The sequence below is a fragment of the Myotis daubentonii genome, chromosome 6, assembly GCF_963259705.1.
Source record: "Myotis daubentonii chromosome 6, mMyoDau2.1, whole genome shotgun sequence".
In the NCBI taxonomy this organism is placed as follows: Eukaryota; Metazoa; Chordata; class Mammalia; order Chiroptera; family Vespertilionidae; genus Myotis; species Myotis daubentonii.
Genome location: NC_081845.1, coordinates 3,661,830 through 3,689,118, shown reverse-complemented (window position 1 = coordinate 3,689,118; position 27,289 = coordinate 3,661,830). Strand labels below are relative to the sequence as shown.

Here is a 27,289-nt window from a genome sequence, read left to right as displayed (position 1 = left end):
GCAGTGGACTCTGTTTACGAGGGTTCCAGTGACCACTTGTCCTGTTGGAAGCAGATTAATGATGGGCCATGAGGCTCACAGACCATAAAGTACCCGGTAAAGACAAGACATCGCCTGTGTTAGCCGCTGAGGCCAGTCGATCCCTGTTGCTCTGGGAGCACAGTTAAGCTGGGTCTTCCAGCTCAGCTTCTCTCAACACACTAGCTCGCCGTCTTCACAGCTGGCTCCACTGTTTGGTCAATTGTACTCAATCTATGAGTCAAATGAGTATTTTGGCTCTCCTTTCAGCAGTACCGTGAAGACACTGCACGTGTCGTCCCAAAGCTAAGCCCATGTAAGCGCTAAATCAAGGTTTTGAAAATACACATTACCCAGGCATGTCCCGTGTTATCATGAGAATTACTAAGAGGCCAGAGGGCGGTTCCCGGGGCAGTTGCTGTAACACATCCTGTGATGTCCAGTTCAGGCCACTCCCGTGGACCCACCGGCCCGCTTCGAATCCGTGTGCACCATAGACATCAGCGCGGCTGATGCAGAGCTGGCCTAGAGGGTGGCCGCTCCATGTTCCCCTTGTCACAGGAGCCTTGCCGACCTCCCCGCCCCAGCCTGTTCCATCGCTGGCACCAGGGTTCCTGGTTTATCTTAGGGGTACCAGAGGACTAGCTAAAGTGACCCCAGGATGCGCCATACTACAGAAGACACCCTAAATTCACTACACACTGGGGCTACTGACCCACTGGGCTTCAGTGAAGGGAAGGAAGATGTGGGAAATGTGGAGAGTTCAGAAGTAACCAAAGAAAAGTTGATGCCTCACTTTAGTAATCAGCAATGACTAACTAATCACAGGCAGTAATTACTAAAAGGTTATTGTGAAACACCAGAGAGGCAGCTGCAAAAGGGAGCCCTCAAATCAACGTGAAACGAGGCTCGGGGTACATTGTTATAAAACAGCTTAGACAGTGAGAAGGCCGCTCAGTTTGTGCTGCCATGTCCATGCCTGTGCTTCGCAGAGATGGGTTAGAATATTACATTTTCTAAAAATGATAGGGAATCGGTCAGTAGTTATGACGTATCAACCTTAGGAAACAGTTCACGTTTTGCTTATAATTTCCAGAAGGATAAGCAAGAAATGACTCAGGTCAAGTCAGCCTTGCAGACTCATCTAAGTAAAGCTTTGTTTGTATGATAAACTGGTTTTATCTGCTCAGGGGGTTTTCAAGGCTGATCTTTGTCTTTCATTTTAGCAGAAGGAATTGGGACAATGTGGGATTCGATCCAGCATTCAGCCAGGTAGATCATTCTGAGAGGTGGCCGGCCTGCAGATCATACCTGTTGTGTTTCACCTGGCCTCACTCCTTTCTTGGGGGAATCCCCGCTGGCTCTCTGGCTCACTGACTCCTCGGCTTTCATGTGCCGAAGTTCCTGGCTGGCCTCTGACTGGTGAAGAGACAGCCAGCCGGTAGACATCCAGGTGATCAGAAGGTCAGGCTCTCTGGATATACCAATAGTGCAGCTGTGATTCACAGCAAAGAAAAGCCTCAAATCAAAAACCAGTGCAGCCCAGCTGGTGTGGCCCAGTGGTTGAGCATTGATCCATGAACCAAGAGGTCACCAGTTCGATTCCTGGTCAGGGCACATGCCTGGGTTGCGGGCTTGATCCCCAGTAAGGGGTGTGCAGGAGGCAGCCGATTAATGATTCTCTCTCACGTTGATGTTTCTCTCTACCCCTCTCCCTTCCTCTTTCTAAAAAAACAATGCAAACAAGGCAAGTGGGTTGAGCTCATAGGAAGTTCAATAGAAAAACGGGAAAGAACCAAAGGAGGGTGGAATGTGAAACGCTAGATAGCTGCCCAGGGCGGAAGGAGAATTCGCTTAGACACCTGGTTCAGCTGTCTTAGTGATTCACCACGTTTCTGGTTCTCTGGATGACCTTGGGTTGTGCTGGATTATGTTATTGTTTGAAATATTCACATCCCCTCCTTTCCATTGGGTGAGAATATTCCCTGGCTCCTTTGACGCTGGGCATGGCAATGGAATTTGCTTCGTTCTCACGGTGGATGGAGCGAATGTCCTGCCCGTTGACCTTGGGCGTGGTCATGTGGTTGCTTTGGCCAATGGTAGGTCATCAGATGTGACGCAGGAGTCTTGAAATGGGCTTGTGTGTTTGGGTTTGACCTCTGCACTGCAGCCGTCGCTGTGAGAAGAACATTCCCAGCTCTCCCACTGGCCCCAGAGGAGACCGAGGGATATTTGGAGCAGAGCTGCTCCAGCAAGGCTCCCCCAAACCTAGGCCAGCAGCCTCCCAACCAACCCACAAACGTGTGAGGTAAGGAATGCTCATTATTCTGTGCTGCTAAGGTTGATGTTTGTTATGCAGCATTATTTATCAATAGTCAACCAGTACATTGACCAAACAGCCATTGACCTGGATTACACAACTAGAGTACTAGCTCTGGGAGTAACTTAGCAGCTGTTTTCTTTTCTTTTCTTTTTTCTTTAAGGATTTTAAAGGCTCTTATTTTAAAGATCCCTACCTCTCCCCTACATTCCTCCACCTCTTGTCTTTGTATGGAATGTGCTTGTGGAAAATTGTATATTACAACTCTAGCTAACAGAGAGCCTCTAATACTACAGACCTGAATCTATCCATATTTATTAATGATATTGTTGTGCTCTGTTGACCCCCAAAAGTAATAAAGCATGATTGTAATTTCCTTATTTTTATGATAGTCCAATACAGTTCGTTGTTCATAGCTAATTTACAGACTCTTAAAACTTAAGTACAGATGCTGCTCAACTTACAATTGGGCCATGTCTTGATAAACCCATCATAGGTTGAAAATATCATTAGTCAAAATGCATTTAAAATACCTAACCTACTGAACATTACCACTCAGCCTGGCCGACCTTAAATGTGCTCAGAACACTTGCATTGCCCTACACTTGGGCAAAACCATTTGACACAAAACCTGTTTTATAATAAAGTGTTGAATATGTTATAACTTACTGTGTGTATCACTTTTACATCCTCATAAAGTCAAAAAGTCTTAAATCAGTCATAAGTAGAGGAATATTTGTACCAGATGTTACATTGGTTCTCATCTATATATATAAAAGCCTAAGTGACTGTTATGATGGAACAACCAGTCGACCAATCACTATGATGTGTACTGACCACCAGGGGGCAGATGTTCAATGCAGGAGCTTCCCCATGGTGGCCAGTGCGCTCAGCCAGAAGCCGGGCTCACGGCTGGCCAGCGTAGCTGCGGCAGTGGGAGCCTCTCCTGACTCTGCAGCAGCATTACCGAGCTGCGGCAGCAGGCACAGCAGGCCAGGATGATCGCGAGCGGCGCCCCGTCCCAGTTTTAGCTCCTCCCAGGCCGCCTGCCGCTTAGCGCACTGCTACATCCCTCTTGCAATCCAGGACCCCTCGGGGACCTAAACCGGCAGTTCAACATCCCCTGAGGGGTCCCGGATTGTGAGAGGGCACAGACTGGGCTGAGGGACACCCCCCCCCCCCCGCCCAGTGCATGAATTTCATGCACGAGGCCTCTAGTTCATACATAAACATGCTCACGGGCAGTTCCCATGGCGACATGTTTAGGTGACATCATAAACTGACATTTGAGCCCTGTCTTGGTGGCTCAATTGCTTGGAGTGTTGTCCCTTACATGAAAATGTTATGGGTTCCATTCCCGGTCAGGACACATACCTAAGTTGAGGGTTCAATCCCTGGTCGGGACAGGTAAGAGAGGCAACCAATCCATGTTTCTGTCTCACATCGATGTTTCTGCCTCTCTCTCTCTCTCCCTTCCTCCCTCTCTAAAAAATTCAATATCATCAGGTGACGATTAAAAAAATAACTGAAATCTGAGCTTTCTGATCCTGAAGGGATCATCATCAATGTAAATATCTTTGATGTTGTTCCAAAACAGAAAAGATTCAAACCTCATTAGAAAATGCCAGGCAAAGTTTTAGATTTCCTTAGTTACCACGGAGACCGTCAACTCTTAATGGTGGCCATGTTGTCTGTAGTTAATGAATTATCACACAAACAACAATACTGATACAGTGCGGGACTTTCCAGCGTGGAATGTCTGTTCCTGAAAAAAAGGGGGATTTTGATAAACATAGTTTCTGTTCTTCCGAAAGAGGAGCCACACCACGATCCTGGCTTTCAGAGCCCGGGACGGCTGTGTGGTATGTTGGCCCCACAGTGTACTGTGCTGTCTCTGTGGATGTTGTGCATTATCATCTCAGTCTTGGGACTTGAAAACTGTCTGTGTAGAATTTATTTCAAAAGGTCCAGAGAGCCCGGCCGGCTGGCTCAGTGGTTGAGCATCGACCTATGAACTAGGAGGTCACAGTTCAATTCCCGGTCAGGCACATGCCCAGGTTGTGGGCTCAACCCCCAGTGTGGGGTGTGCAGAAGGCAGCCGATCAATGCTTCTCTTTCATCATTGATGTTTCTCTCTCTCTCTCCCACTTTCTTCCTCTCTGAAATCAATAAGAATATATATATATTTAAAATGGTCCAGAGAAAGTAAGTTAGGCCCCTGGTGACCAGACAGGTCACCAGTGTACACCTGTGTTAGGCCCCGGGAGTACCAGACAGGGCACCAGTGTAGACCCGTGTCGAGAGGGGAACGGTGTCCGTCAGGAAAATGCTCGAAGACACGAGACAGGAAGCCACTGGGAGCTCACACAGTGCTTTCCCCTAACAGGGGGCGTTCCTTGCCCCTGGACTCCACGCAGTGGCTGTCGATTCTGCCAGCAAAGCCTTAAAGTGACACACGACAGTGACCGCTGTCATGCACACGCCACTGCCATGGAGACCACTCGGGAATGCATGCGAACGTCAGGAAAAGGGACAGCTTCTTCCGCTGAGATAAAAAAGGAAGCCATGGGAACAGACCAGCGGGGCTGGTCACCCAGAGAGCGGGTCCTTCCGAGCGGCTGGTTAGAAGTTCGTTCCACGGGAGGACGTTCAATGGAACACCTCTAGGCCAGCAGACTCCCCCTTGGCCCGGACAGGTAGTGAGGGGCGTGTTCCAGAGCACCAGGTGGAAACCCAGTGGCGGGTCCCTTAAAGAGCGAGATTGCAGCCTGGCAGGGCCAAGCAGAGCCTCGCCCGCCCGAGGGGAGCACTTAGAGGGAGGACCCCTGGAGGGACGGCCTGTCCCCCTCCCCCCTCAGCCTCCCCTTCCAAAGCCTGTTGACATCACTGGGCTAGACCTTCGTCAGAAGCTTAACTCTTTCAGGAACGCACCCACGGGAGCTGAGGGCGGAGAGCGTGTGTGACTGTGAGCTCTGTGTGTGGCCGCCAGGCAGTCCTGTGTGTGTGACCGTCACTACTGAGGGGCTGGAGCTACAGCCCCCAGTTGTCCTGGAGGGCTCAGGTGGTGGCGAGTGGGCGGCCACTGCCCCCCGTTGCCCAGGATCGGGGTCCTGGCATGTGGGAGTTTCGGCGTTCACCCGAGAGTCGCAGGCAAACTGAGACCAGGGGTGGCCCTGTGACTAGGTCAGGGCTCACCTTCCTGGCTGTGCTCGGAGGAAGGTGCCAAAGATCAGCTCCTGCCCTGTCACCAGCCCCACCCAGGAGAAGGTGCCAGGCTGCCCCAGGTGGGACCCAGCATTTCCCAGGGTTGGATGCAGGCTGGAGCCCAGGGGCCTCCAAGCTCCCTCTTTCTCCCTCAACTCCTACTTTTCTTCTTCCCTCCCGCCCTCCCTCCCTTTCTCCCACACTTTTACAGCCTTTATTTAAAGTGATATTTCACTTTTAAGCCACTTTACTGCTGTGTGTCAGGCCTATGGGGACCTGTGTGTATTTAACATACACAGCTTGCTCAGACCCCCTTCCCACTTAGTCCTCACTCTGGCTCTCAACTTGGGCCTGTTTGACTGGGGCCTGTCCCCGCCCGTCTTCTGCCTGTTCTTTCTCCCCAAAGTAGGACCCCAGGCTTATGTCTTCTCACATCCCTTGCCCCCAAGCTCAGTGCTGCGCCCTCTTTCTTGATGAGGGTGCCATTCTCCAGGGGGTTCCAGGCCATAGAGGGCAGGGCCAGCCCAGAGAAGACAGAGGGTGTCCCCTCCCCCGCACCGGCCTTCCCCCTGGGGGAACAGGTCAGTTCTGGGCTGGGCAGATCCAAAATCCCTCCTCCCATCTTCCCCCCCCCCCCCACCTCTCACCCCCACCCACTGTGCTCCCTGAGTTCCCTGCGCTGAGACCTGAGATGCCGCCAACCCCAAGGCTGTGGGTTATGACACAGGGCCGAGCTCCAGGCCCTATCTAGTGACATTCAGGGTCACTGCATTCTTGTTTAATTGGTTACATAACCAGGGTCATCGGCTCCCCCTCTTTCCTTCTTAAAGGCTGACCCTTGCCCTGCAGGGCCAGGGCCTCCCTGCCCCCTGCCTGGCCCGAGTCCCGGGGGCATCACACAGACAGAGTCCAGTGAAAAGCTAAAACCAGAGGAAGAAGCCCCACTAACGGCCGTCACGCTGCCCTCGGGGGCGCCCTGCGGGGGCGTGGCGAAACGCCTGCCTGGATGGCTGTAATTCTGCGTGACCTGTAGCTGAGTTTGCCTTTGCTTCCTTGAGCCTTTGCCGAGAGCACGGCCCGGCCTGCTCAGTGTGCGAGAAAGTGTTTTGTTCTTGCCTTCCCTCCCGCCTGGCTTTTGGCAAAACCGGCTTGTGCCGTCCAAATTACTGCGCTTCCCTGCGGTGCGTGAATGAGGAAACACCGCTCTTTTGACTGAATGAGAACATCCGAGCTCTTTGTGGGAGCCGTCCCCGCTCTGGCGGCGACGAGGGCCCGGCTCCCAGAGCCCGTGTGTCCAGCTCGCGGGCGTTCCTCCTGGTCCAGGGCGGCTGTTACCATGACAACACTGCCGCCTGGGTCCCCCACCCGCCAGGACATGGCCTTTCTTCACGAAATCATCTCACTGAGAGACGCGGGCTGGGAGCAGGGGAAGCATGCGCGCTCCCCAGGTGGACACAGATGTGCTCCTGTCGCTAGAACAGGAGGAAACTGCTAAACAGTAAGAGAGGAAACGCGCCGAGATCCGCTTGTTTCAGCTCCGAGGTCCCACCCAGGAAGATGGTGTGAACGGCTCGAGGGGCGATCCTCCTTCCCTAGAAAAAATAAAATGCAGCCCGGCCGGCGGGCTCAGTGGCTGAGCGTCGACCATGAACCAGGAGGTCAGGGTTTGCTTCCCGGACAGGGCACATGCCGGGGTGTGGGCTCCATCCCTAGTGGGGGGCGTGCGGCAGGCAGGCGATCCATGATTCTCTCTCACCATTGATGTTCCTGTCTCTTTCCCTCTCTCTTCCTCCTGAAATCAATAAAAACATATGTAGAAAAATTAAAGTGCAGCTACTGGTATATCTGGCAGAGGTTGGGTGAGGAGCATCCAGGCGATGCTACCATGGCAACGCTGCTTCGTGGACAGAAACAAACGGGAGCAGGCCTCTGGGACCGACCCAGTCATGGCTGGATTAGTAGGTTTGGAACCTGCACTGACTTCTCTTCTCTTTGAATCTGGGGCCATTGGGGGAAGGAAGTGGGGTTTAATGCACAGCAAAGGGGCCTGACGGGGGCGAAGGGGGGCGGGGAGGGAGGAGGAGACCTTTCTCCTCCGAATAGTGAGTGTACCTCTCCTACGGCGGCTGAGTGAAGCCAGCCTTCCAGGCCGGAGAAGTCTCATCCCCTTCAGGAGAAGTTAGGGAAGTCGGGGGAAACCAGCACTGGCTGCACCTCAGACATTTCTTCTGCTGGAGGAGGCGTTTACATAAAAGCTACGTTTGTCATCATCCCTCGCACCGGCATGGAGGGTGGCCGGGGGGAACCCTGGGGAGCAGATTGTCACGTTATCGGTAACACACGCTGTCACAGAGTTGAAGGAGGAGTCATGTGGCAGTCTGTCCCAGTGGCCCCTGGGGAGCAGGGAGTCATTGCAAAAGTGCAGAAGCCATTTGCCTCCCAGGCTTACGTCTTGGATAAACATGTGCTGCTTTTTGGTTTTTTTAAATCTTCACCTGAGGACATGTTCATGGCTTTTTATAGAGAGGGCTAGGGAGAGAGAGAGAGAGAAACATTGATGTGGGAGAGATGCATCCATCAGTTGCCTCCAGTGCGCACCCTGACGGGGAATCAAACCCGCAAACCCAGGTATGTGCCCTGACCGGGAATCGGACCTGCGACCTTTCGGTGCTTGGAGTGATACTCCAGCCAACTGAGCCACATCAGCCACGGCAAAATACGTACTATGCTTTTCAGATGAAGGTAGATGCAGTTGTGATTAGTAATGACTAATGAGTTGAAAGGGGTTAAGTTCGTAGTAAATCTGTGTCATCATGTGGCCTCCATGAACAGAAGTTGAACGCGCAATTCCTATCACGTGGGCAACCATTAAATTCTTTGACATCAACCGGAAGTCCTCATACTCCAAGCGGACAAGAGTCACAGATTTACAAGCACCAATAAGCTTGGACTCGACCATCTGCTGGACAGCTGTTGCCTGAGCTCGGAGTTGAGGTCATGTGATGGTCTCAGGGGCCCCCGAGAGTCATGACACACACAGGATTCTTGACAACAACTTCCGAGATTCATTCATTCTGTTTGATTCAATAAAATGCACTCACGTCCATGACGTTCTGCCCTCTCACCAACCTTCAGGACGAGTTCCACGCGTCAAGCAGGAGGAGTCGAGCCACACGGTGTACACGCGCCTCACTGTCTCTCAAAGGCGAATCCGGTTTCTTTCCTGCTTACGTTCCAGAGCCAACACACCACGGACAGCTTGAGGAAGGCGGGCAGGCGGTGGGGGCCTGTTGGACGGGTGCTCAGCACGGTCATTTTCATGCACAGGGTGCAATGAGTTCAAGCACTTGCCCTCGCGCGCTGGTCATGTGGAGTCATCCGGCCACCACACTTCCCTTTAGACCTCACTTGGGCTCACTTCGCTAAAGACTAGTCCAGATCCCCTCTGCTAGCTGTACCTTTACATGCTGCACGTACACAGCTTCTCTAACATCAGCCAGGACAGGCTTCTCCGTGGCAATTGGGTGAAACATCGGAACCAGTTCACACGGCGTTTCTTACAGTCGCCTTTCTCGCCACAGTTCGGCAGTCGGCACACTTTGTTTTCTGAGACCAACCAGCTCCTCAGTTCAGCAAGCTGGTTAGCAATCGCTGCGGGGAGCGTGCCTTTCTCGCTGCAAACGGAATTACTGGGCATTTCCTCTGGCCCCCGCGTGTTTGGAAAAACCGCTTACGTGTCACTGAGGAGAGGCGGTCCCAGAAGCAGAGCTGTGCTGATCCACACAAGGCAGCAGGAATTTATCGTCATTTGTTCATGTTTTTATTCAGCAAATAGCTACTGAGCACTGTGTTCAAAAGACCTACTTTTTAAACAACCTCTGAATAGTAGTCACCTCCACGCAGTCGCCCACACGCAGTCCACGTGCCGAGTTTCCCCAGGCTCTCTGCAGCAGCTCTCTCTTGTTCTCTCTGAGCTGTTCCGTCTCCCAGTTACTAACAGTGCCTCCCCTACTCCACTGTGCTCACTTTCACCACGTAGGTATGCTTCATAGAAGTAAATACAAATTTTCCTCGCATTGGAAGTTGAAGAAGAGCTCAAATCTTAGGTGTCGTGCTTGGAAATCATTTCGGTGTGTTTTCATTTTGATTGTGTTTGATTACCAAGATATTCTAATGGAAAGAAGTAGAAAGATATTCTAATTGGATATAGGTCAGTTGCCTGTTAATCATGGGAACGAATCTGTGTCCGGTTTCACACATGTCCCATCAGAACGGTTCTGAGGTCCCCTGGAGGACGATGCCCACAGGTGGGGCTGCTGGTCCCAGATGCCCGCTGGCTCAGTGCCCTCAGCAAGGCCACGCGGCTCTGTCTGCATCACTGCATGTCCCCTTTGCCCACATCCACACTGGGCTCTTGGCAGCGTCTGATTTTGCCCAGCCCCCTGCGTGTTTTCGGTTGTACGTCTCTGGTTCCTGGTGCGAGTCAGCACGTCTTGGCGCCTGTGACTTTGCTATTTAGGTTCTTCCTTGTGGGTGGCCACCCGTGCCCTCGCCCGTGCGTATGGGGTTTCCTGGACGTGGGTTTATTGAATTAGCTTTGCCCCCTCCCATGTATAGGATCTCCTCTGGTATTCCACACATCCCCTTGTTGGTTTCAGATGTGGCAAGCATCCTCCCTCCAATGGTAACTACCCATTAACGTTGCCTATTTTTTTTAATTGGCCCCAAATCCTTAAACTGATTTGATAAGGTCAAATCAGTGTGGATTGTTGCCTGTTGACTGTTCTATGGGTTTTGTTTAAGTTACCTCCTGCGCCCAAAGACCACAGATTCTCTGCTATGAGCTTAGGGCTCTGACTGGCACGCTCAGGACTCGTTTTGGTCCCCGTCATCTTTCCTGGAGTGCAGAGTTCACTCACTAGTCCCGCTGGAGTGCACTCCGTTCTGAGTGTGAGGGAGTGACCCACCTTTATTTATCTCACTTCTGAGTCAGTTTCTGGGCACCATCTAATAAACAGACTCATCACGTATCGAGTTCACACTTCTGAGTCTAAGTTAGTTCACCGCCTAGGACCTGTGGACTGCCTTTAAGGAACCCAACCATCAGTAGCTGAAACACAGACTCTGGGCTGTGATGAGGGACAAGTGGCCCGTGTTACGGGTGAAGGCAGCTCACCTGTGCCGCCCTCGTGGCCGCAGAAACAGGTAATAAGCCACCTGGAGCCTTCGGAGCTCAGATTCATATACAACCACTAGCCAGGCATCTTCACGCTCTTACCCTAAAAGAGGACTATATTTTTGTTAGGAAGCACCCCATACCCTTAGCCTCCAAAGCACACTCCTGATTCTGGACTTGGTTCTCTAACTGGTCATCTCTGAAATAAAATGGAAGTGCTATTCAAAGCCTGAACATCAGGCTCAGCTGATGTGGCTCAGTGGTCGAACCAGGAGGTCACGGTTGATTCCCGGTCAGGGCACATGCCCAGGTGGCAGGCTGGTCCCCAGTAGGGGGTGTGCAGGAGGCGGATGATCAATGATTCTTTCTCATCATTGATGTTTCTATCTCTCCCTCTTCTTTTCTCTCTCGAATCAATTTAAACTGATTATATATTAAAAGCCTGAATTTTCCCCTAATAATCAAGTGTTTCTTTTAAAAAAATGAGAACTTATCTCTGAGACAAAAGCCTGCCTTCCGTACCTCTCAAATGGAGGTGATGTGTTTGAGCGCACGTCATAAATGTGAAAAGAGACCATGATTTTAGACCAGCCGTGGGCAAACTACGGCCCGCGGGCCAGATCCGGCCCATTTGAAATGAATAAAACTAAAAAAAAAAAAAAAGACCGTACCCTTTTATGTAATGATGTTTACTTTGAATTTATATTAGTTCACACAAACACTCCATCCATGCTTTTGTTCCGGCCCTCCGGTCCAATTTAAGAACCCATTGTGGCCCTCGAGTCAAAAAGTTTGCCCACCCCTGTTTTAGACCCTCCTGTACCTTCATTAGATCCGACGTGGGGGCTGAAATTTGCTTTGTTAACTTTTTCATTCCGTGGGCCTGGCATACCTCTCAGCTCCAAGCTTGGGCCGGCCTTCAGTGTTCCTCTTTCTGGTTCATGCCTGTGATGACGTGCTAGTGCCTATTCATTATAATTCATTTTAATTCACTTTAAATGCAGTAGAAATAGCCCTCATTTTCTTTTAGGAGTTTTACTGGTGTGATCTCATCCCAAGGACTTACTAATTCTAAGAAACAGACAAAAATCACAAAAATTGCCATTTCCCCAAATTTAAGTCTAACCGTCTTAGTTCAATTACTTCAAAAGAGAACCTTCGTACTCAGCATAATACAGTCCTACCAAGAAAAAGGTGTGGACCACAGGGTTTTAAAATAAACCTGAGAAAGTGACAGTTTTTCTCACTCAGGAGAAGCTGGGCGTGTGTGTACCAAACATCACCAAACTCTTGTTCGCTTGAAACAACAAGCGATTGACGCCTGTCGGGGCCACATGGCCGGGGTGGGCTCCTCACTGTAGCGGGGACTGACTGCACCCCCACTGCCCGGACCCCGCCGAACAGGCAGAGCCCGAGGGTCTTGCTGCAGCAACTAAATGCTCACAACCTCTTGGCCAATTCGGGGCGGTGGCCCCACCCAGTCACCAGGGGCCAAGAAGTGCAATCCTATCGCACCCGGGAACGGGTGGGAACCAAAACTATTTGGTAAACAGTGCTAATGAGTCCCATTACAGATCTCCTTTAAAAGAAAAAGATTATTAAGAATATAAGTTTCCGTTTTCAAAACCCTGACTTAGGAAGATAAATGTGTTTCAATTCAAATGATGATTGCAAAAGAGAAGTTTCACCTTTATACCTGGTTAAAAAAAAATAGTACTTTGATCAAAGCATAAACAATTTAACGTTCATATGGAAAAATAAATGAAGACCCGTTTCCCAGTCAGAGGTCACACCTCGGGGCGCTGGGAGCAGAAGGAAGACGGTGCAGGGACAGAGCTGGCGGGGCCGTGGACACGAGCACCCGCAGGGCAGCCTGGCCTCTCCGCGGCGCGGCCAGCGTCCGGGGCCAGCGCAGGGCAGGGGTTTAGACAGGCCCTCCGAGAAGATCGATGCCTGTGGGCCCAGCGATGAGGAGGCGGCGGGCTGTGCAGGGACCATGGCCACTTGCTGAAGGGAAGGAGAAGAGGCCGGTCTCCTGAGAAAAAGACGGGCAGGAACACAGCAGGCAGCGGCCCCGCCTGCTCGCTCTAGGAGGTGCTGCCCTGGACTCGCCCTCGCGTGGCCCTGGCACCTGGGTGGGAGGCCTGGGGTGCCCCTGGCTGTCCTTGGCCTGTGCAGAAAGGGCTGCCAACCCTGCCGGGCCGGGCGGAAAGGCACTGCCGGGTGTCCCTGGGGAAGTCAGTTGCCCTGTTACTGGAATCCTGCGGGCACCTGGCTGCCTGGAAGAGGCGGAGCTGGCAGACCTGGAGGCAAACATTCCCGCCCCGAGGAGAAAGGCCTGCGGGGTGTGTGTGTGTGTGTGTGTGTGTGTGCGTGTGTGTGTTCCTCATCGTGTTAAAGACTGTGTCTTGTAAGACCGTTTCCGAAGCCTCAGGAGGCTGCAGCGAATGGTGCGAAGGGCTGGCTGGGTGGGGACAGCTTTCCCCACTCTCTGAGCACTGACCAAAGCCCTGAAACCTTTCTTCGGCCGGAAGGGCGTAGGAAGAAGCAACTACGTTGGGCCACGCCTTGCTAACGGTGCACACCATGAAGGAGGCACAGCGCAGGTGCTCACCCAGCCAAGGACGAGGCTGAGGTGCTGAGTGAGGTCCCGGGAAGGAGCGTGGGCCCCCCCCCCCCCCGCACTGTGGGTGCTGCTGCCTCTGTAATGACTCGTGCAAAACACACCGAACGCTGTTTTTACCTTTTCTCATAAAAGTGAAAATCCTCTTTGGATTTCCTTAGGTTCACGAAACAGGTGCTGATGTGGGTCTTAGGAGCCAGGTGGGGCGCAGCCGCTTCCGAAACGCGGGCCTGTCTGTGGGCGGTTTGGGTGTCTATTGCGATGGGTCGGAGCACCGGCTGCCACTCGCTCGCACTGTTTTGCTCCCTCTTCACACAACCCCATCTCACGAGTGAGGTCTGCGCTCTGCTCACAGACCCCAGGCTGTGGGTGGACCATGTCTCTGTGTCTGAGGCCTGCGGTCCCCTCAGGTTGGCTGGCTAGAGTGCCTCCGTGTCGCCGATGAGCACTGACGCCGCTCAGCGCTCCCGGGAGTTTGGGGATGTGCCGACTCCAATCCATTCAGCAAATGTTCATGTTTCCCCCAAGTTCTGAGGCTGTAGGCTGAGAGTTTTATTTTATTTTGTTGGTTTTTTAAAAATATATTTTTGTTGATTTCAGAGAAGAAGGGAGAGGGAGAGGGAGAGAGGGAAACATCAACAACAAGAGAATCATTGATCGGCTGCCTCCTGCACGCCCCCTACTCGGGATGGAGCCTGCAACCTGGGCATGTGCCCTTGACCGGGAATCAAACCTTGACCTCCTGGTTCATAGGCTGATGCTCAACCACTGAGCCACGCCGGGCAGGCTGGGCTGAGAGTTTCAGAGCTCACAGCTTGTGTTCTTCTTCTTTCTTCTATGTTAACCTCTCCCCAAACCCTTTCCGATTTGTTTTTAAGAAATAAATGTTGCAACACGTGACCCCCAGCTGCCACCCGCTGACCTTTGCTAGTATTGAAGCTGCACTTTGGTTCCCTCCAGGGACCCGGATGAAGGCCCTTGTGCTGCTCTGGGCAATGTGCCCGGAAGGGAGGGGGGCGGGGCAGGGCGCCCGCAGGCCAGCGCCCAGGGATGGAGTACAAGTCCTCTCTGCAGAGATCTCTCCTAACGAAGGAGCTGGCTGGGCCCGAGGTCGTGCCACCCGCTCTGTCCAATGCAGCAGCCGCGTGCCACCCCACAGCCCTGAGCCGTGGCTCCTGGGAGCTGAGCTGTGTCAACCACGTAGGTTTCAAAGGCTCCGTGTGACGTGAGCATGGAACCCATCGTGGCAATAATGCATGTGGACCACATGCTGACATAATAATATTTTGGATAGGTTGGATTAAGTGGAACATACTAAAATGAATTTTGCACGCTTTTTAACCTATCTTTTAAATTCTGGAAAATTGAACACATGTGAGTGGCTCACGTTATGTTTTGCTTGGACAGCACTAACCTAGGTGCCAGGCTGACTCTTAGCTACTTACTAAGCAGCGAACACTCGTGGTCATTTTGATGTGGCTGCTTCTTTATCTTGTGAGCTCTTAAATGATAAATATTATATCTATTCTTAGAGTATAAAGTGGTTCCCAAAGCACCATGAGTAACTTGGCGAATTCTCTTTTCTGGGTGACAGGTGGCACTATTGCCACCCAGAAGCAGGCCAGAGCGCGGCGGTGCCCAGTGCCCGCTGCTGAGCCCGCGGGTGCTGGCTCCTGCCTGACTGAGGGGCCGACCAGGAGGAGGAGGTGGGGACACGGTGCACCACAGTCCCGTGCGCTCCCGGCCCTGCCCGTCTCCACCCCCCACGCGTGTATGAAAGACCCTGGTAGTCTGACCTCAGGGAGCTCTGCTCCTCCAAGCCCGTGGGCCCCAAGTCCTGAGTGACATGTTATTTCCTCAGCATGCTCAGAGATGCAAAACTTCTAGGGAGCAGAGGCTGCGGGGGAAGCGGGGAACGAACTAGACCACCCGGTGAGACCGAGAACAGACACGTCCCCCCTCAGCAGCCTTCACCTTTTCCTGGGAAACGTGGGACGGATGGGAAACCCGCGTGTTGAGAGCAACCCGAGGAAGCTGCGAGGCCGGCCATGCAGCCCCTGCCCCGTCCTCCCTGCCCGCGCTGCCCGCCGATTCTTCCCTCTTAGCATCTGGTAATCCCCCAAAGTCACTGCAGGGAGTGAACGGAGGCTCATAGAGGTAAGAAACGGACTCACAGATACAGAGCACAGACTGACAGCTGTCGCGGGGGAGGGGAGGCGGGGTGGAGAAGGCGAGGGGATTAACCAAAAGAACCCCCAAACTCAAAGACACACACAGCAATGTGGCGATTCCCAGCGGAAAGGGGGTGGGGGCAGGCAGGAGAGCATACAGAGAGGGTAAGCGGTGATGGGAGGAGACTTGACTTCGGGCTTAGGGAGTGAACACACAACACAATACACAGATGATGTGCCATAGAATCGTATACTTGAAGGCTATATAACTTTATTAACCAATGTCACCCCAATAAATTCAATAAAATATTTTTTAAAGTAAAAAAAAAAAAAAGAAGAAAAGAAATGTTCTGAGTGAAACAGTATGTCTCTGGCCTGACCTTGGTGGGTTGTCTTTTGTCACCAGAAACCTGCCCCCTCAGGAGCACCATCGCGGTGCCAGATCGCCGTTTATCACGTCTTTCTCCTCCTTGGCAACTTAAATTAAAATGTCAGCGTGGAGAAATGTCTCAGAACGGCACTGGGAAGACTTGTAAACAGCGGCATTAATCAAGGGGAGGCGAGTGAAGTGCTCGTTTAGCATGGGGAACATCACTGTTGACATAAGACAAAAGTTTTGGCAGAATCAAGACCGTGAAGAGACGGGCAGAGCAAGCAGACATCAGCTCCGTGAATCAGTAAAAGGGAACCAGCGTGTGCCGTGGAGCCCGGGGCAAGGCCTTGTTGTGCGAGGGGCGTTGCTAGGCAACCAGCCTCCAAACACACAAATACTACCGAGAGCATTCCCCAGCTCCCTTTGCTCCAAATTAAAGTGGGCACGCACCACTCAGGTGGCATAAATGTGTGACGAAATGCAACGCCAGGCCCGGAGCCAAGGCATCGCGTACTGTATGGCTGCCTTTGTGTGGCATTCTAGAAAAGCCAGGCTGCCATGACAGAAAGCAGAGGAGGGGTCGCCCGCGAAGAGCCAGTGGAGACTTTTTAGGGTTCTGGAAATGGTCCATGTCACGAGGCTGGCGGGGGGGTTACACAACTCTAACATTTGCCAAACTCATTCAAGTGAACACTTACAATTGCTGAATTCTATTGCATGTAAACCGGGTCGCGATAAAGTGGATTTAAAAGGACATCTAATAACTCGAGGTAGCATTTCTATTTTTCGTGTGCCTGACTTAGACTAGGTGAAATTCGCCAACCTTTTGGCAACAGAAAAGAAGCACGGTTCCGCTCAGAATGTTGAGCTGGAAGTGGCGAGGGGTTCCCAGCCGCGGCCGCCGGCACTGGAGCTGCCAAGTCGTTCCTGGCCGGATGCCACGCGAGACGCAGCTTTTGGCTTCCGAGGTCCTGGGACGCCCAGAAAGTGGGTCGTGTTTCAGGGTGTGTGCGTCACTGCGGAGAACATGCTGGTGGATCGAAGACCAGCTGGATTGGTTCATCAACTGGCCAAGTTCTCCCTTGCTTGGCAGGACTGTTAATCCTCGCGTTCACCGCACAGGCAAGCCTGATTTTACGGTCTCGGTGACCTTCACGTTCATCGGCTCTTCACATTCTCTTGGGGGAGGATATACCTTAGGCATCCGACCTGTGCTGCAAGGGAAGAGCAGCGACCATGTGACTGCGTGCTCTTAAATCTCCAAAGTTTGAAATGAAGGCCAATCCCAAATATTTTTACGGAATGAACGAGAGTCCCGAAGCAATTATTTTATCCAATACAAAATTATTTTGCCTAACATATTTGGTGATTAAAGCATTGTTCTGGACTAAGTTCTCCAGGTAGTTCTGCTTTTGACAACACGTGGCAGAAAACCAACTGAATCAGACTTTGACAGTAAGCACATTTCCTGGTCATGTATCCAGAACTCTCATGTTACAGGAGGACTCTGCGTCGGCCAGACACGGTCTTAACTATCTCAAGCCATGGTTTTCTCCTCGCGACTCTGCTGACAGGCGTCTTTGTCGTTATACTGGTTCTCTCCTGGGTGGAGGGTGGCTGCTAAGATGTAGCTGAGCCCTCCACGTCCTCACTAATTCCCTGAGCATCTTAGTAGGCACTGTGTCAGGTAAGGTACAGGTCACCTTGCAGCTGAAACAGAGACCCAGAAAACATAGTGACAAAAGAGAGAAAAGTGTCTTTCTCTCGAACGTGCGCTCCCAGAGCAAGGAGCCCGGCTCTGGAGGGCGGCCGTGTTCGGTGAGACCTTCCGGGAGCCAGGGGCCATTTGTCTTGTTTCACCAGCACCTGTGATAGGGCTCATGGCTGAAGTGGGCCCACCAGCATCTTCTTCTTCCATCCCTCAGGAAGGGGAAGACAGAGAGTGAGGGGAGAGCCCTTTCCTTTTTAAAGCATGGGACCCAGAACCTGTGCCCGTGGCTTCCACCTCAGTGCTGAGATCTTGGTCACAGGGCCACCCCCAGTGAAGGAGAGGCTAGCAGGTGGGCAGCCCTGCACCCAGCTAAAATCCAGGGGCTTCTGTTTTCAAAAGGGAGAAGAGAAGAATGGATGGTAGAGTCAACTGGCAGTCTTTCCCGACGGGTCATGGAAGCTGTTACTGTTTCGTTGACTCTAAGACACTCTTGATTTTAAGACATGTCATCATCCTATATAATAAAAGCCTAATAGGCTAAGTGTCTGGTCGACCTGTCGGCCGTTCAACCAATCAAAGCGTAATATGCTAATGATATGCTAAGGCCGCTTAACTGCTCACTATGACGTGCACTGACCACCAGGGGGCAGACGCTCCAACAGGTAGGTGAGCTTGCTGCTGGGGTCCAGCCGATGGGGACTGAGTTCGACGGGCCAGAAATGCCCTGGGTCCCTCCCGCGGTCCCTCCCCGGCTGGCCAACCTCCCGCTTCCCTCCACGGCCCTGATCGTGCACCAGCGGGGTCCCTTGGCCTGGCCTGTGCCCTCTCACAATCCGGGACCCCTTGGGGGATGTCGGAGAGCTGGTTTTGGCCAGATCCCGCAGGCCAGGCCGAGGGACCCCACCAGTGCATGAATTTGTGCACCGGGCCTCTAGTTATATAAATAAGAAAAAACGTGCTATTTAAACGATGACACATTGCTTTCTTATCAGCTCAGTTGAGGACATGACCCAACCTAAGAGATGTTAAGATGTGAAAAGTGTGTGTCTTGGTATAGGACAAGTACAACATTTGGAAAGACTTGGGAAAGCAATGCGATCTGTTGGCATTTGTTTGCGGGCTTCTTTCGTGTGTGTTTGCCTTTCCCTGCAGCGAGCACAGGCAGGAGGTATTAACCTTTGGTTGACCATTCGTTGAGCATGATATTTAGAACAGACCACTTACTCTCAGTGTGAATTCACTCAAATTCCCGCGACTGCTGGTAGAGGGACTTTGGGCTCAAAGACTTGGGGGAGATTTGCCCTGATTTCCACTCAATTTGGGCCAGAGCTGGAGTTGAGTTGAACAGACAGTAGGGTCCAGCCATGGCCAGGACACTCGTCCTGTTGTTTTAACACTCAGTCATCACCCAAACATGGTTGAACACCAGGTACTGAGCTCATGGAGGGAGAGAGAGACCTGGACCAGCAGAGCATGTGGTGGTAGGTACAAGGTCAGAGGTCTGGTGCGTAGGGCACAGGTTGGAGTCCTTGGTCCTTCCTGAGGCTAGGACAGGCCTCCCCGTGGAGGGGACATTGGGACCGGGAGGTCTAAGGGCGCTCAGAGCAGAGGTTGCAGAATGTGCAAGCTCGTGGACATGTGAAACCGGGTCACTGGGCGGGAGGGGGAGGGGTTGGGCGATGGCTCCTTCAGAAGCAGCTGCGATTCTGGAGGCTTTGCTGTTGGGCTTTGTTTTAGCGCACCTTACTCATCGGAGTCAAACAGCAATCTTGGTTTCACTGGATTAAAGAAAAGACCAACTTCTTGGGTGGCCAAATAAGGGATGAGCTGAATTGTTCTGGATCAGAAAGATGCTAGACAGACAAACAAAATGGCACCTGTGGTACCACGCTCACCCTTGAACTTGACGTTACTCTATCTTACTTTTCAACATAAAGTTTTAGGCTTTAATAGATGAAGAATCACTTGTTTGGTTCCCACCTGCTTTGACCACTTTTATGCTCATTTTTTCCAATTAATGTTAATAAACGCACCACTGTATTTGACTCACGGACACCACTGCTCAAAGCATCTTAGCTTACAGCACTGCTGCTATCAGCTAAGATTGCATTCTCAGCGTAGCAACCATGTCTCTGTGAGTTTACCTAGAGGGCCTGGGGTTTAGGATGTGATAGTGCCGGGCCGGGTCATCCCGGGGAGCTCATTGGTGGGTAGCTGTGACCCTGGTCAATGACCGGTCTGTGATATGCAGGGGTGTCTTGCTGTCTGTTGCCACTGAACTCTGCTTCTCTTGTGCAGATCACTGTCACCGATGAGGAAGTTAGTAATCCGTCCTTTTTAGATCTGGTGAGAACTCCCCAAATGAGGAAGTGCACCCTTATTCTTATGTTTGCTTGGTAAGTTGGAGTTGTGATGGATTCAAAGCCTGTGTCAAATTCACACGCACCCCTCCCTCCGTCGGGTGGGAGGGTGGGCGTCGCCCTCACCCGCTCTCTCCCCGGCCGCCCGCCCGATGTCGCAGGTTCACCAGTGCGTTGGTGTACCAAGGGCTGGTCATGCGCCTGGGCATTGTGGGCGGCAACCTGTACATGAACTTCTTCATCTCCGGAGTCGTGGAGCTGCCGGCCGCCCTCCTCATCCTCCTGACCATCGAGCGTCTCGGACGCCGTCTCCCCTTCGCAGCAAGCAACATCCTGGCCGGAGTGGCATGCCTGGTCACGGCGTTCTTACCAGAAGGTAAGTGTCTCCAAGTCCGTCTGGCAGCCAAGGACATGAAAACGATCTTAAGTCAGAAATCATCCGGAATAGAGACGCTCTTGTCCACCGCGTCGGAGTCTTGGTACCGGGTGCACTTCAGTGATGTCACTGACTTTCTGCTTAGTCACTTTCTTCTTCTCAGTTACTTTTTTTTTTTCTTTTGGTTAATCCTCACCTGAGGATATTTTTCTTGTTGATTTTTAGAGAGAGTAGAAGGGAGAGAGGGAGCAGGGGGGAGAGCGAGAGCCATTGATGTGAGACACATTGTTTGGTTGCCTTTCACACACACCCCAACCAGATGCCTTTACTGGGAATCAAACCTGTGACCCTTTGGTGCGAAGGCCGGTGCTCTAACCACTAAGCAACCGGCCAGGGCTGTAGTTTACCTTCGATCACCTTTGTCTGACAAGCCTGTGTCTGGTCCTGTGGGCTTTGGGGGGAGGAGGGACAAGAGGGGTGGCCTCCTGTAGCTGCAGCAGTTTGGACAATGACATGAGGGAGATTCGAGCATGGATTAAGGGGGTGACAGTCGGGCCTGGATGGAGAGGTGACCTCAGAGACGGTTCAGGGTTAAACCTTCCGGGAGTTGATGACGGGTATAGAGGTTGCAGGTGTCTCCACACGCCCAGGTGACCCCGCCCAGGTGACCTCTGCCTGGAGCCCGCAGGCGCTGGACAGAGGAGCCATCACACTCTAGGGAGTGTGAGCAAGCCTGTCACGTCTGTGTTTGGGGGTGCGGGGTGGGTGACGGAGCTGGACTCTCAGGTAGTCCTTCATGTCCCTGAGGACCGGGAGAGACTGGACAATACCGAGGAGGTTAGTAATTGTGTGGAGGTGCACGAAGTCCCCAGGCAGCAGACAGGCACTACGTAAGTACAGTTAGAGCCGCCTCGTTCAGAACCGAAGGACGAAGAGATGTGAAGTCCTGCATCGTACCGGGCTGGCCGGCGATCCACAGGAGTGCCTGGCGCATTTCCCTCATCCTCCCTGAGCGCATGAGTTCCCAGGGTTGCAGTAACTCCCACAACCAGGCGGCTTGAAACAGCAGACATGGGTTCTCATGTCCTGGAGCCTGGACGGAGGGGGGCGGGGGGGGGGAGCCTGGACGGAGGGGGGCGAGGCCAGGCTCCCGAGGCTCCCGGTGAGGGCCCTCCCACCCCCTCCAGCTCCGGTGCTGCAGGCGGTCTGTCCCTTCCACCGGAGGTTCCCAGGGAGCCTGGTCCCCGCCTCTCTCCCCGCTCAGGCGCTGGCCAGCGTCGCCTGACATCGGCCGTCTCTGCCTCCATCTTCACACGGCCTTCTCTCGCCGTCTGTCTTAACTGTTACATCTGCAAAGGCCCTGTTTCCAAACAAGGTCCCATTCGGAGGTTTGGGGCGGACAGGAATTTCGGGGGACACTATTCACCCCACTGCACTGAGTTGGGCCTCTTTCTAAGAGGTGGGCGTCTGTTTGAGCTATCGGCCAAAACGTGTCTATTTAGTATCCATTGTCCTCGCTAAATGAGAACCGGGAACCAGATAGACGTAGTTCCTGGCCTCGGGGGGCAAGTGCGGGTGGCGTGGAAGGGGGACGAATCGGGAATGTCGGAAACTCCTCCTTTCATTCTGTTTTGAGTTTGGCCCTGCAGGGCTTTGGGTTTAATTTAAGAATGGAGTTTCCTAAGATGAACCTGCCATTCCCATCGCCCATGGAATCGGAATTAAGTATTCGCTGCGTGTGACGTTAGGGAGGAGGATGGATGGAGCGAGGCCCATCAGCCCGGGATGCACACTTTCCCCGGGAAGAGCTCCCCTGCCCGGGGCTGCCTGGGATGGTTTCCAGGCGCAGCCCTCGGCACGCACGACCCAGAGAGCAGGCGAGGACGAGTCCAAACCAGCGCCCACGTCACCAGGGGGTGGGCTCAGCCATTGTGAAGAGCACACGTTCCTCTATGGGAAAATGTGAGACAAAGAGTCGTCCTGTTTGTTCAGTCTGATCTGTGTTAGTTCGGAGACATAACTTCCCATGTTAAGCGTTAGGGTTGCTCTTAGCGACGTCGGAAACTAACGGCTGCTATTTTAGATATTTTATGTCCATGTTCCGCAGATCCGGCTGTTGTGTGGTCACACGCTGGTCAGGATGGACAAGAATAAGTTTCAGGTCCCTAACGCTCCACGTGAGCACCAGGTACTCGTGTTCCTCCCAGGAGGGGACAGTCCCCATGTCCATGCACAGAGCTATTGGACTTGGTGACTGGGCTTTTCCATCCCCTTAGAACAGTGGTTCTCCACCTTCTGGCCCTTTAAATACAGCTCCTCATGTTGTGACCCAACCATAAAAGTATTTTCGTGGCTACTTCATAACTGTCATGTTGCTACTGTTATGAATCGTCATCTAAATATCTGATATGCAGGATGGTCTTAGACGACCCCTGTGAAAGGGTCCTTCGACCCCCAAAGGGGTCGCGACCCACATGTTGAGAACCTCTGCCTTAGCAGGACTGTCCCTCGGTCACTCTCAAGTCGCCAGCAGGATGGTGACCCCGGGAGACGCTGGCCAGCCTTTTAGAGGAACCAGCACTAAGAGGACCCCACAGAAAACAGCTTCGCCAGCTCTCCCTCCACTGCGTACACCAGTCAGGGTCTGCAGCATGAAACTGGACAAAGAACTGGTCTTTCTGGCTGTACGTATCTCCTCTGAGTCTCGCTGCCTTAGGCCCAAATTTCTGAAAAATAAAGAGCTTTCTCTGTCCGCCCTCATCTCTTGCATTTGAGTTTATTTAGGATGGCCGCAAACCCAGCACTTCGAGTCTGTCTTTTACTTTTGTTTCTCTTTAAGAGAAAAGTAGGCTCATGTATCTTAATTCACATATTAAGCATTTTCACTACATTTTATTTCAAAACTCAGCACAGATGGTACATTCAGAGGAGATGCAAAATTGTGTTTATTTAAGATCCTCCTGCCTTTTTTTTTTGTTCAAAAATTGATATATTCCCAGTAATCTCTAGAAGTTTGACCAAATAAATCCACATCCAGAGGGACCCTTTCCCTGGGTTCCCCTGACTCTATGGAAGGTAGTTTCTGCTTCAGTGCTCATTTTTAAATTGTCTTGTGGTTCTTTGGTCATTGTTATCAAAAGATATCTATAGCCACTTCACCATGAGCTTAGCACATTCCTGGGATGATCACGAGATTTGTATAATATTCACACACCAATTACACTTCCTAGTTCATTGTTTTCATTTTATTCTTTAGTTGACCAACAGCATAGTGCCTCTGGGACTTCCGTAACGCATTTCAACAACATCTCCGTCCCTGTGTAGGGGCCGCTAAATGCTGGCCTCTGCGCTTGGAATGAGTTGAGGGTCTTTCAGATTAAGGTCAACCATGTCTCCTCAAGGGCGTCAACTTTACAGCGTTTTCTGAATGATTTTCTGAACTGACTAGATGTTTTTCACAGTGTGTGTTGTGTGTGTGTGTGTGTGTGTGCGCGCGCGCGTGTGTGCATGTGTATGCATGCACGCGCTTTAATTTGATGTTGTCTGAATTTTTCCAGCAAACGGTCCTAGCCTCAGTTGTAAACCTAATTTGCATTGAAGTTGTCAATGGAACTCATTTATAGCGCAATCTTGATTCAGTAGAAAGCGCCTATAGTTAAGAGCCTCACTCGGATAATCAGGTTATTTCCACGTCCGCGGGCACATTCTTCTCCACAGCCCAAGAGCAGTGGGTGGCTGCCCAGCCGGGCGGGAGCCCAGGGAGTCTGGGCAGCGGCTCCCACATTCCGTTCCCGGAACCTGGCTGCGCCCCACCCGCTCAGCGAGGGAAGGGGCGGAATGCCCTTCCCAGGCCCCCGGGCTCCTGTGAAAAAGCAGAGCCTGAATAAAACGCATGATCCCAGCTGCTCTGGCCGGAGCAGAGCGGCCAGCACGGCAGCAGGACGCTGAGGGCCTCAGTGCGAGAGCTCCAGGTGACGCCCGCCCAGGAAGCACCCAGTGCACCCGGCCGCCCGGCCAGGGCGCCATCTACACCCAGTACACCCGGCCGCCCGGCCAGGGCGCCATCTACACCCAGTGCACCCGGCCGCCCGGCCAGGGCGCCATCTACACCCAGTACACCCGGCCGCCCGGCCAGGGCGCCATCTACACCCAGTGCACCCGGCCGCCCGGCCAGGGCGCCATCTACACCCAGTACACCCGGCCGCCCGGCCAGGGCGCCATCTATACCCAGTGCACCCGGCCTCCCGGCCAGGGCGCCATCTACACCCAGTGCACCCGGCCGCCCGGCCAGGGCGCCATCTACACCCAGTGCACCCGGCCGCCCGGCCAGGGCGCCATCTACACCCAGTACACCCGGCCTCCCAGCCAGGGCACCATCTACACCCAGTGCACCCGGCCGCCCGGCCAGGGCGCCATCTACACCCAGTACACCCGGCCTCCCGGCCAGGGCGCCATCTACACCCAGTGCACCCGGCCGCCCGGCCAGGGCGCCATCTACACCCAGTACACCCGGCCGCCCGGCCAGGGCGCCATCTACACCCAGTACACCCGGCCTCCCGGCCAGGGCGCCATCTACACCCAGTGCACCCGGCCGCCCGGCCATGGCCTGGGCTCCTGGCCATCCTTTCCTCTGCGTGCCTCTAGACAGCTGCTTTATTTAGTGGGGTTAGCTTTTTTTAAAAAAAAAAAAAAATATATATATATGTTTTTATTGATTTCAGAAAAGAAGGGAGAGGGAGAGATAGAAACATCAATGATGAGAGGGAATCATTGATCGGCTGCCTCCTGCACGCCCCCCACTGTGGATCGAGCCCGCAACCCGGGCCTGTGCCTCTGACCAGAAGCGAACCCAGGACCCTTCAGTCTACGGGCCGACGCCCTATCCACTGAGCCAAACTGTCTAGAATCGTGCGCTGTGTTTGTCAGTGAACGAACCAACTAGTACTTGGGAAGCTGGCTCCTCTGGATAATTTCTCGGGGAAAGTAGCCAGACTGGGGATGAGGAAGAGAATGGGTGACAAACCCAGTGACCCAGCGTGGCACTGTGTAGACGCCCCTTTCCCAAGACCCAGCTCAGCCCTCGCGGCCTTGCCGGTCTCCTGGAACCAGGGGCATCTGGTGCGGGGTCACCGGCCTGTTGCCATCGCCGAGGGGTCTGAGCAGAAAAGGGTGCAGCTGGTTTTCCAGGCGCACGTGAGGGCCGCCTCCGGACCAGAGGCCGTGTGCGGGGTCCTCCCAGGCAGATGCCGCTCGGAGCATCGTTCTCAGCGTAGTGGCCGCTCAACAAGTGACTCTCACACCGTGTTCCCCGAAAGGCAGGCGGCACTAAAAGAGTAGTCCACATCCTGGGGGTGGTGGTCGCTGTTGGAATTCGGCTACAGCGCTAGAAGGTGTCGATCACCTGTGCTGAGAATTAGCAAAGGCTCGGGGCTGTGAGGACGGTAAGCGAATGCCTCCCGTGGTTTGTAAACCTGCCCTGAGAGCCCGGCCCTCACCCTGCCTCCCGGCCCTGTGTCCCCAGGAACACCCTGGCTGAGGACCACGGTGGCCACGCTGGGGAGACTGGGCATCACCATGGCCTTCGAGATCGTCTACCTGGTCAACTCGGAGCTGTACCCGACGACGCTACGGTAACCCCGGCACCTGTCCCGGCTTCTCCTGAGTCGCTCTGCGGCCGAGTGCTTGGAAGCGACTTCAAAGCCATGAAATCGTCCCCTTAGCTCGATGCTGTATGCACGTGGCCTCCCTCAGCCATCAGGGTGGCCGCTCCGAGCTGGAGCTGCTTTCTGCATTGCCTTCCTCCATGTTCTGTGATAGTATTTCTCACCCCCTATCTTCACACGCAGCCGCGGTTGCGTGGAAAGGCACTAGGCTGGAATCGGAAAAACCTGGTTAGCACACGTGCTTCGATGGGGGTGGCTCTGCCATCACCAGCCTCACCTGTTTAAAGGCTGCCGCCTCCCTCTGACCCCGTTCCATGGCTCCTGTCCGGAGCAGCCAGCGGCTGCGGGAGGAGCAGCCACGTGTGAGGCGCTCGTGCGGATGGCTCCTTCCCCAGGGGTGTGCCCGGCACAGCTCGCTGTCCAGTGGGTGGCGGGCGGTGGGGGGCTGCGGGCGGAGGATGCTGCCCCCCAGCCCCTAAGGCTCCCCCACCCCTGGCCCCGCTCATCAGCTGGGGAGTGGTCCGAATGGAAAGGGTTTGCCTGGAGTGTAGAGAGCAGTTGTTTTCAAAGTTCAGAGCCGTAGAAAAGCAAAATCCCGTCACAATTCCTTAGCTACCTACATGTCTGACTGTTTTGCTCCTCGTGAGCGTTTTTCACGTGAAACTGCTTTACCCGCAGGAACTTCGGGGTGTCGCTCTGCTCCGGGCTGTGCGACTTCGGGGGCATCGTCGCGCCCTTCCTGCTCTTCCGCCTGGCCGCCCTCTGGCTGGAGCTGCCACTCATCATCTTCGGTGAGGCGCCGCCCGTCCGCGCTGGCGGGCTGTCTGCAAGGACGGGCACTTGACGTTTTCAGGACGACCGAGCGTTGCGGTTTGGGGAGCCCATCTGCAACCCTGTCTTTGTTTAGGTTCTGAGTTAAAATCAAATACAGTAAAACTCCTTTATGGTCTTGAGAATAACTAAAGGCCGATCATTTTCATGAGACCAAATTGGACCCACAGTCTGTTTCAAAGACGCCCCAAACCAATTACATTATTAAAGGGTCTGTACGTGTCGCTCTCGGACTTCATCTGCTCGGCTGCTGAGCATGTGATGCTGAAAGAGCGGAGGACCCAGGTCCCTCGAGCATCTAACACACCCTCTCTGATGGCCTCCAAGATCACAGCCCCCTTCCTGCCCCCCATCTCCGTAGAACCCCGAGGGGACAGAATCACAGACTGGGGGGGACCTGGGGTCATTCACCCCAGGGCTTCTCCAGTGCTGTTCCGCCTCTTCTCTGGGCCCCCCCCCCCCC

The 27,289-nt window shown here is 53.3% G+C and overlaps 1 protein-coding gene across 1 annotated transcript in view; it reads left to right on the top strand.

Moving 5' to 3' along the window:
• SLC22A3 (solute carrier family 22 member 3) overlaps window positions 1-27,289 on the top strand; it is a 63,568-nt gene that overhangs the window by 29,321 nt on the left and 6,958 nt on the right. The window contains exons 6-9 of the mRNA XM_059699894.1: window positions 19,895-19,992; window positions 20,118-20,332; window positions 25,854-25,962; window positions 26,674-26,786. Coding sequence (XP_059555877.1) covers window positions 19,895-19,992; window positions 20,118-20,332; window positions 25,854-25,962; window positions 26,674-26,786 — 535 coding nt within the window. The remainder of the gene's footprint in view (window positions 1-19,894; window positions 19,993-20,117; window positions 20,333-25,853; window positions 25,963-26,673; window positions 26,787-27,289) is intronic.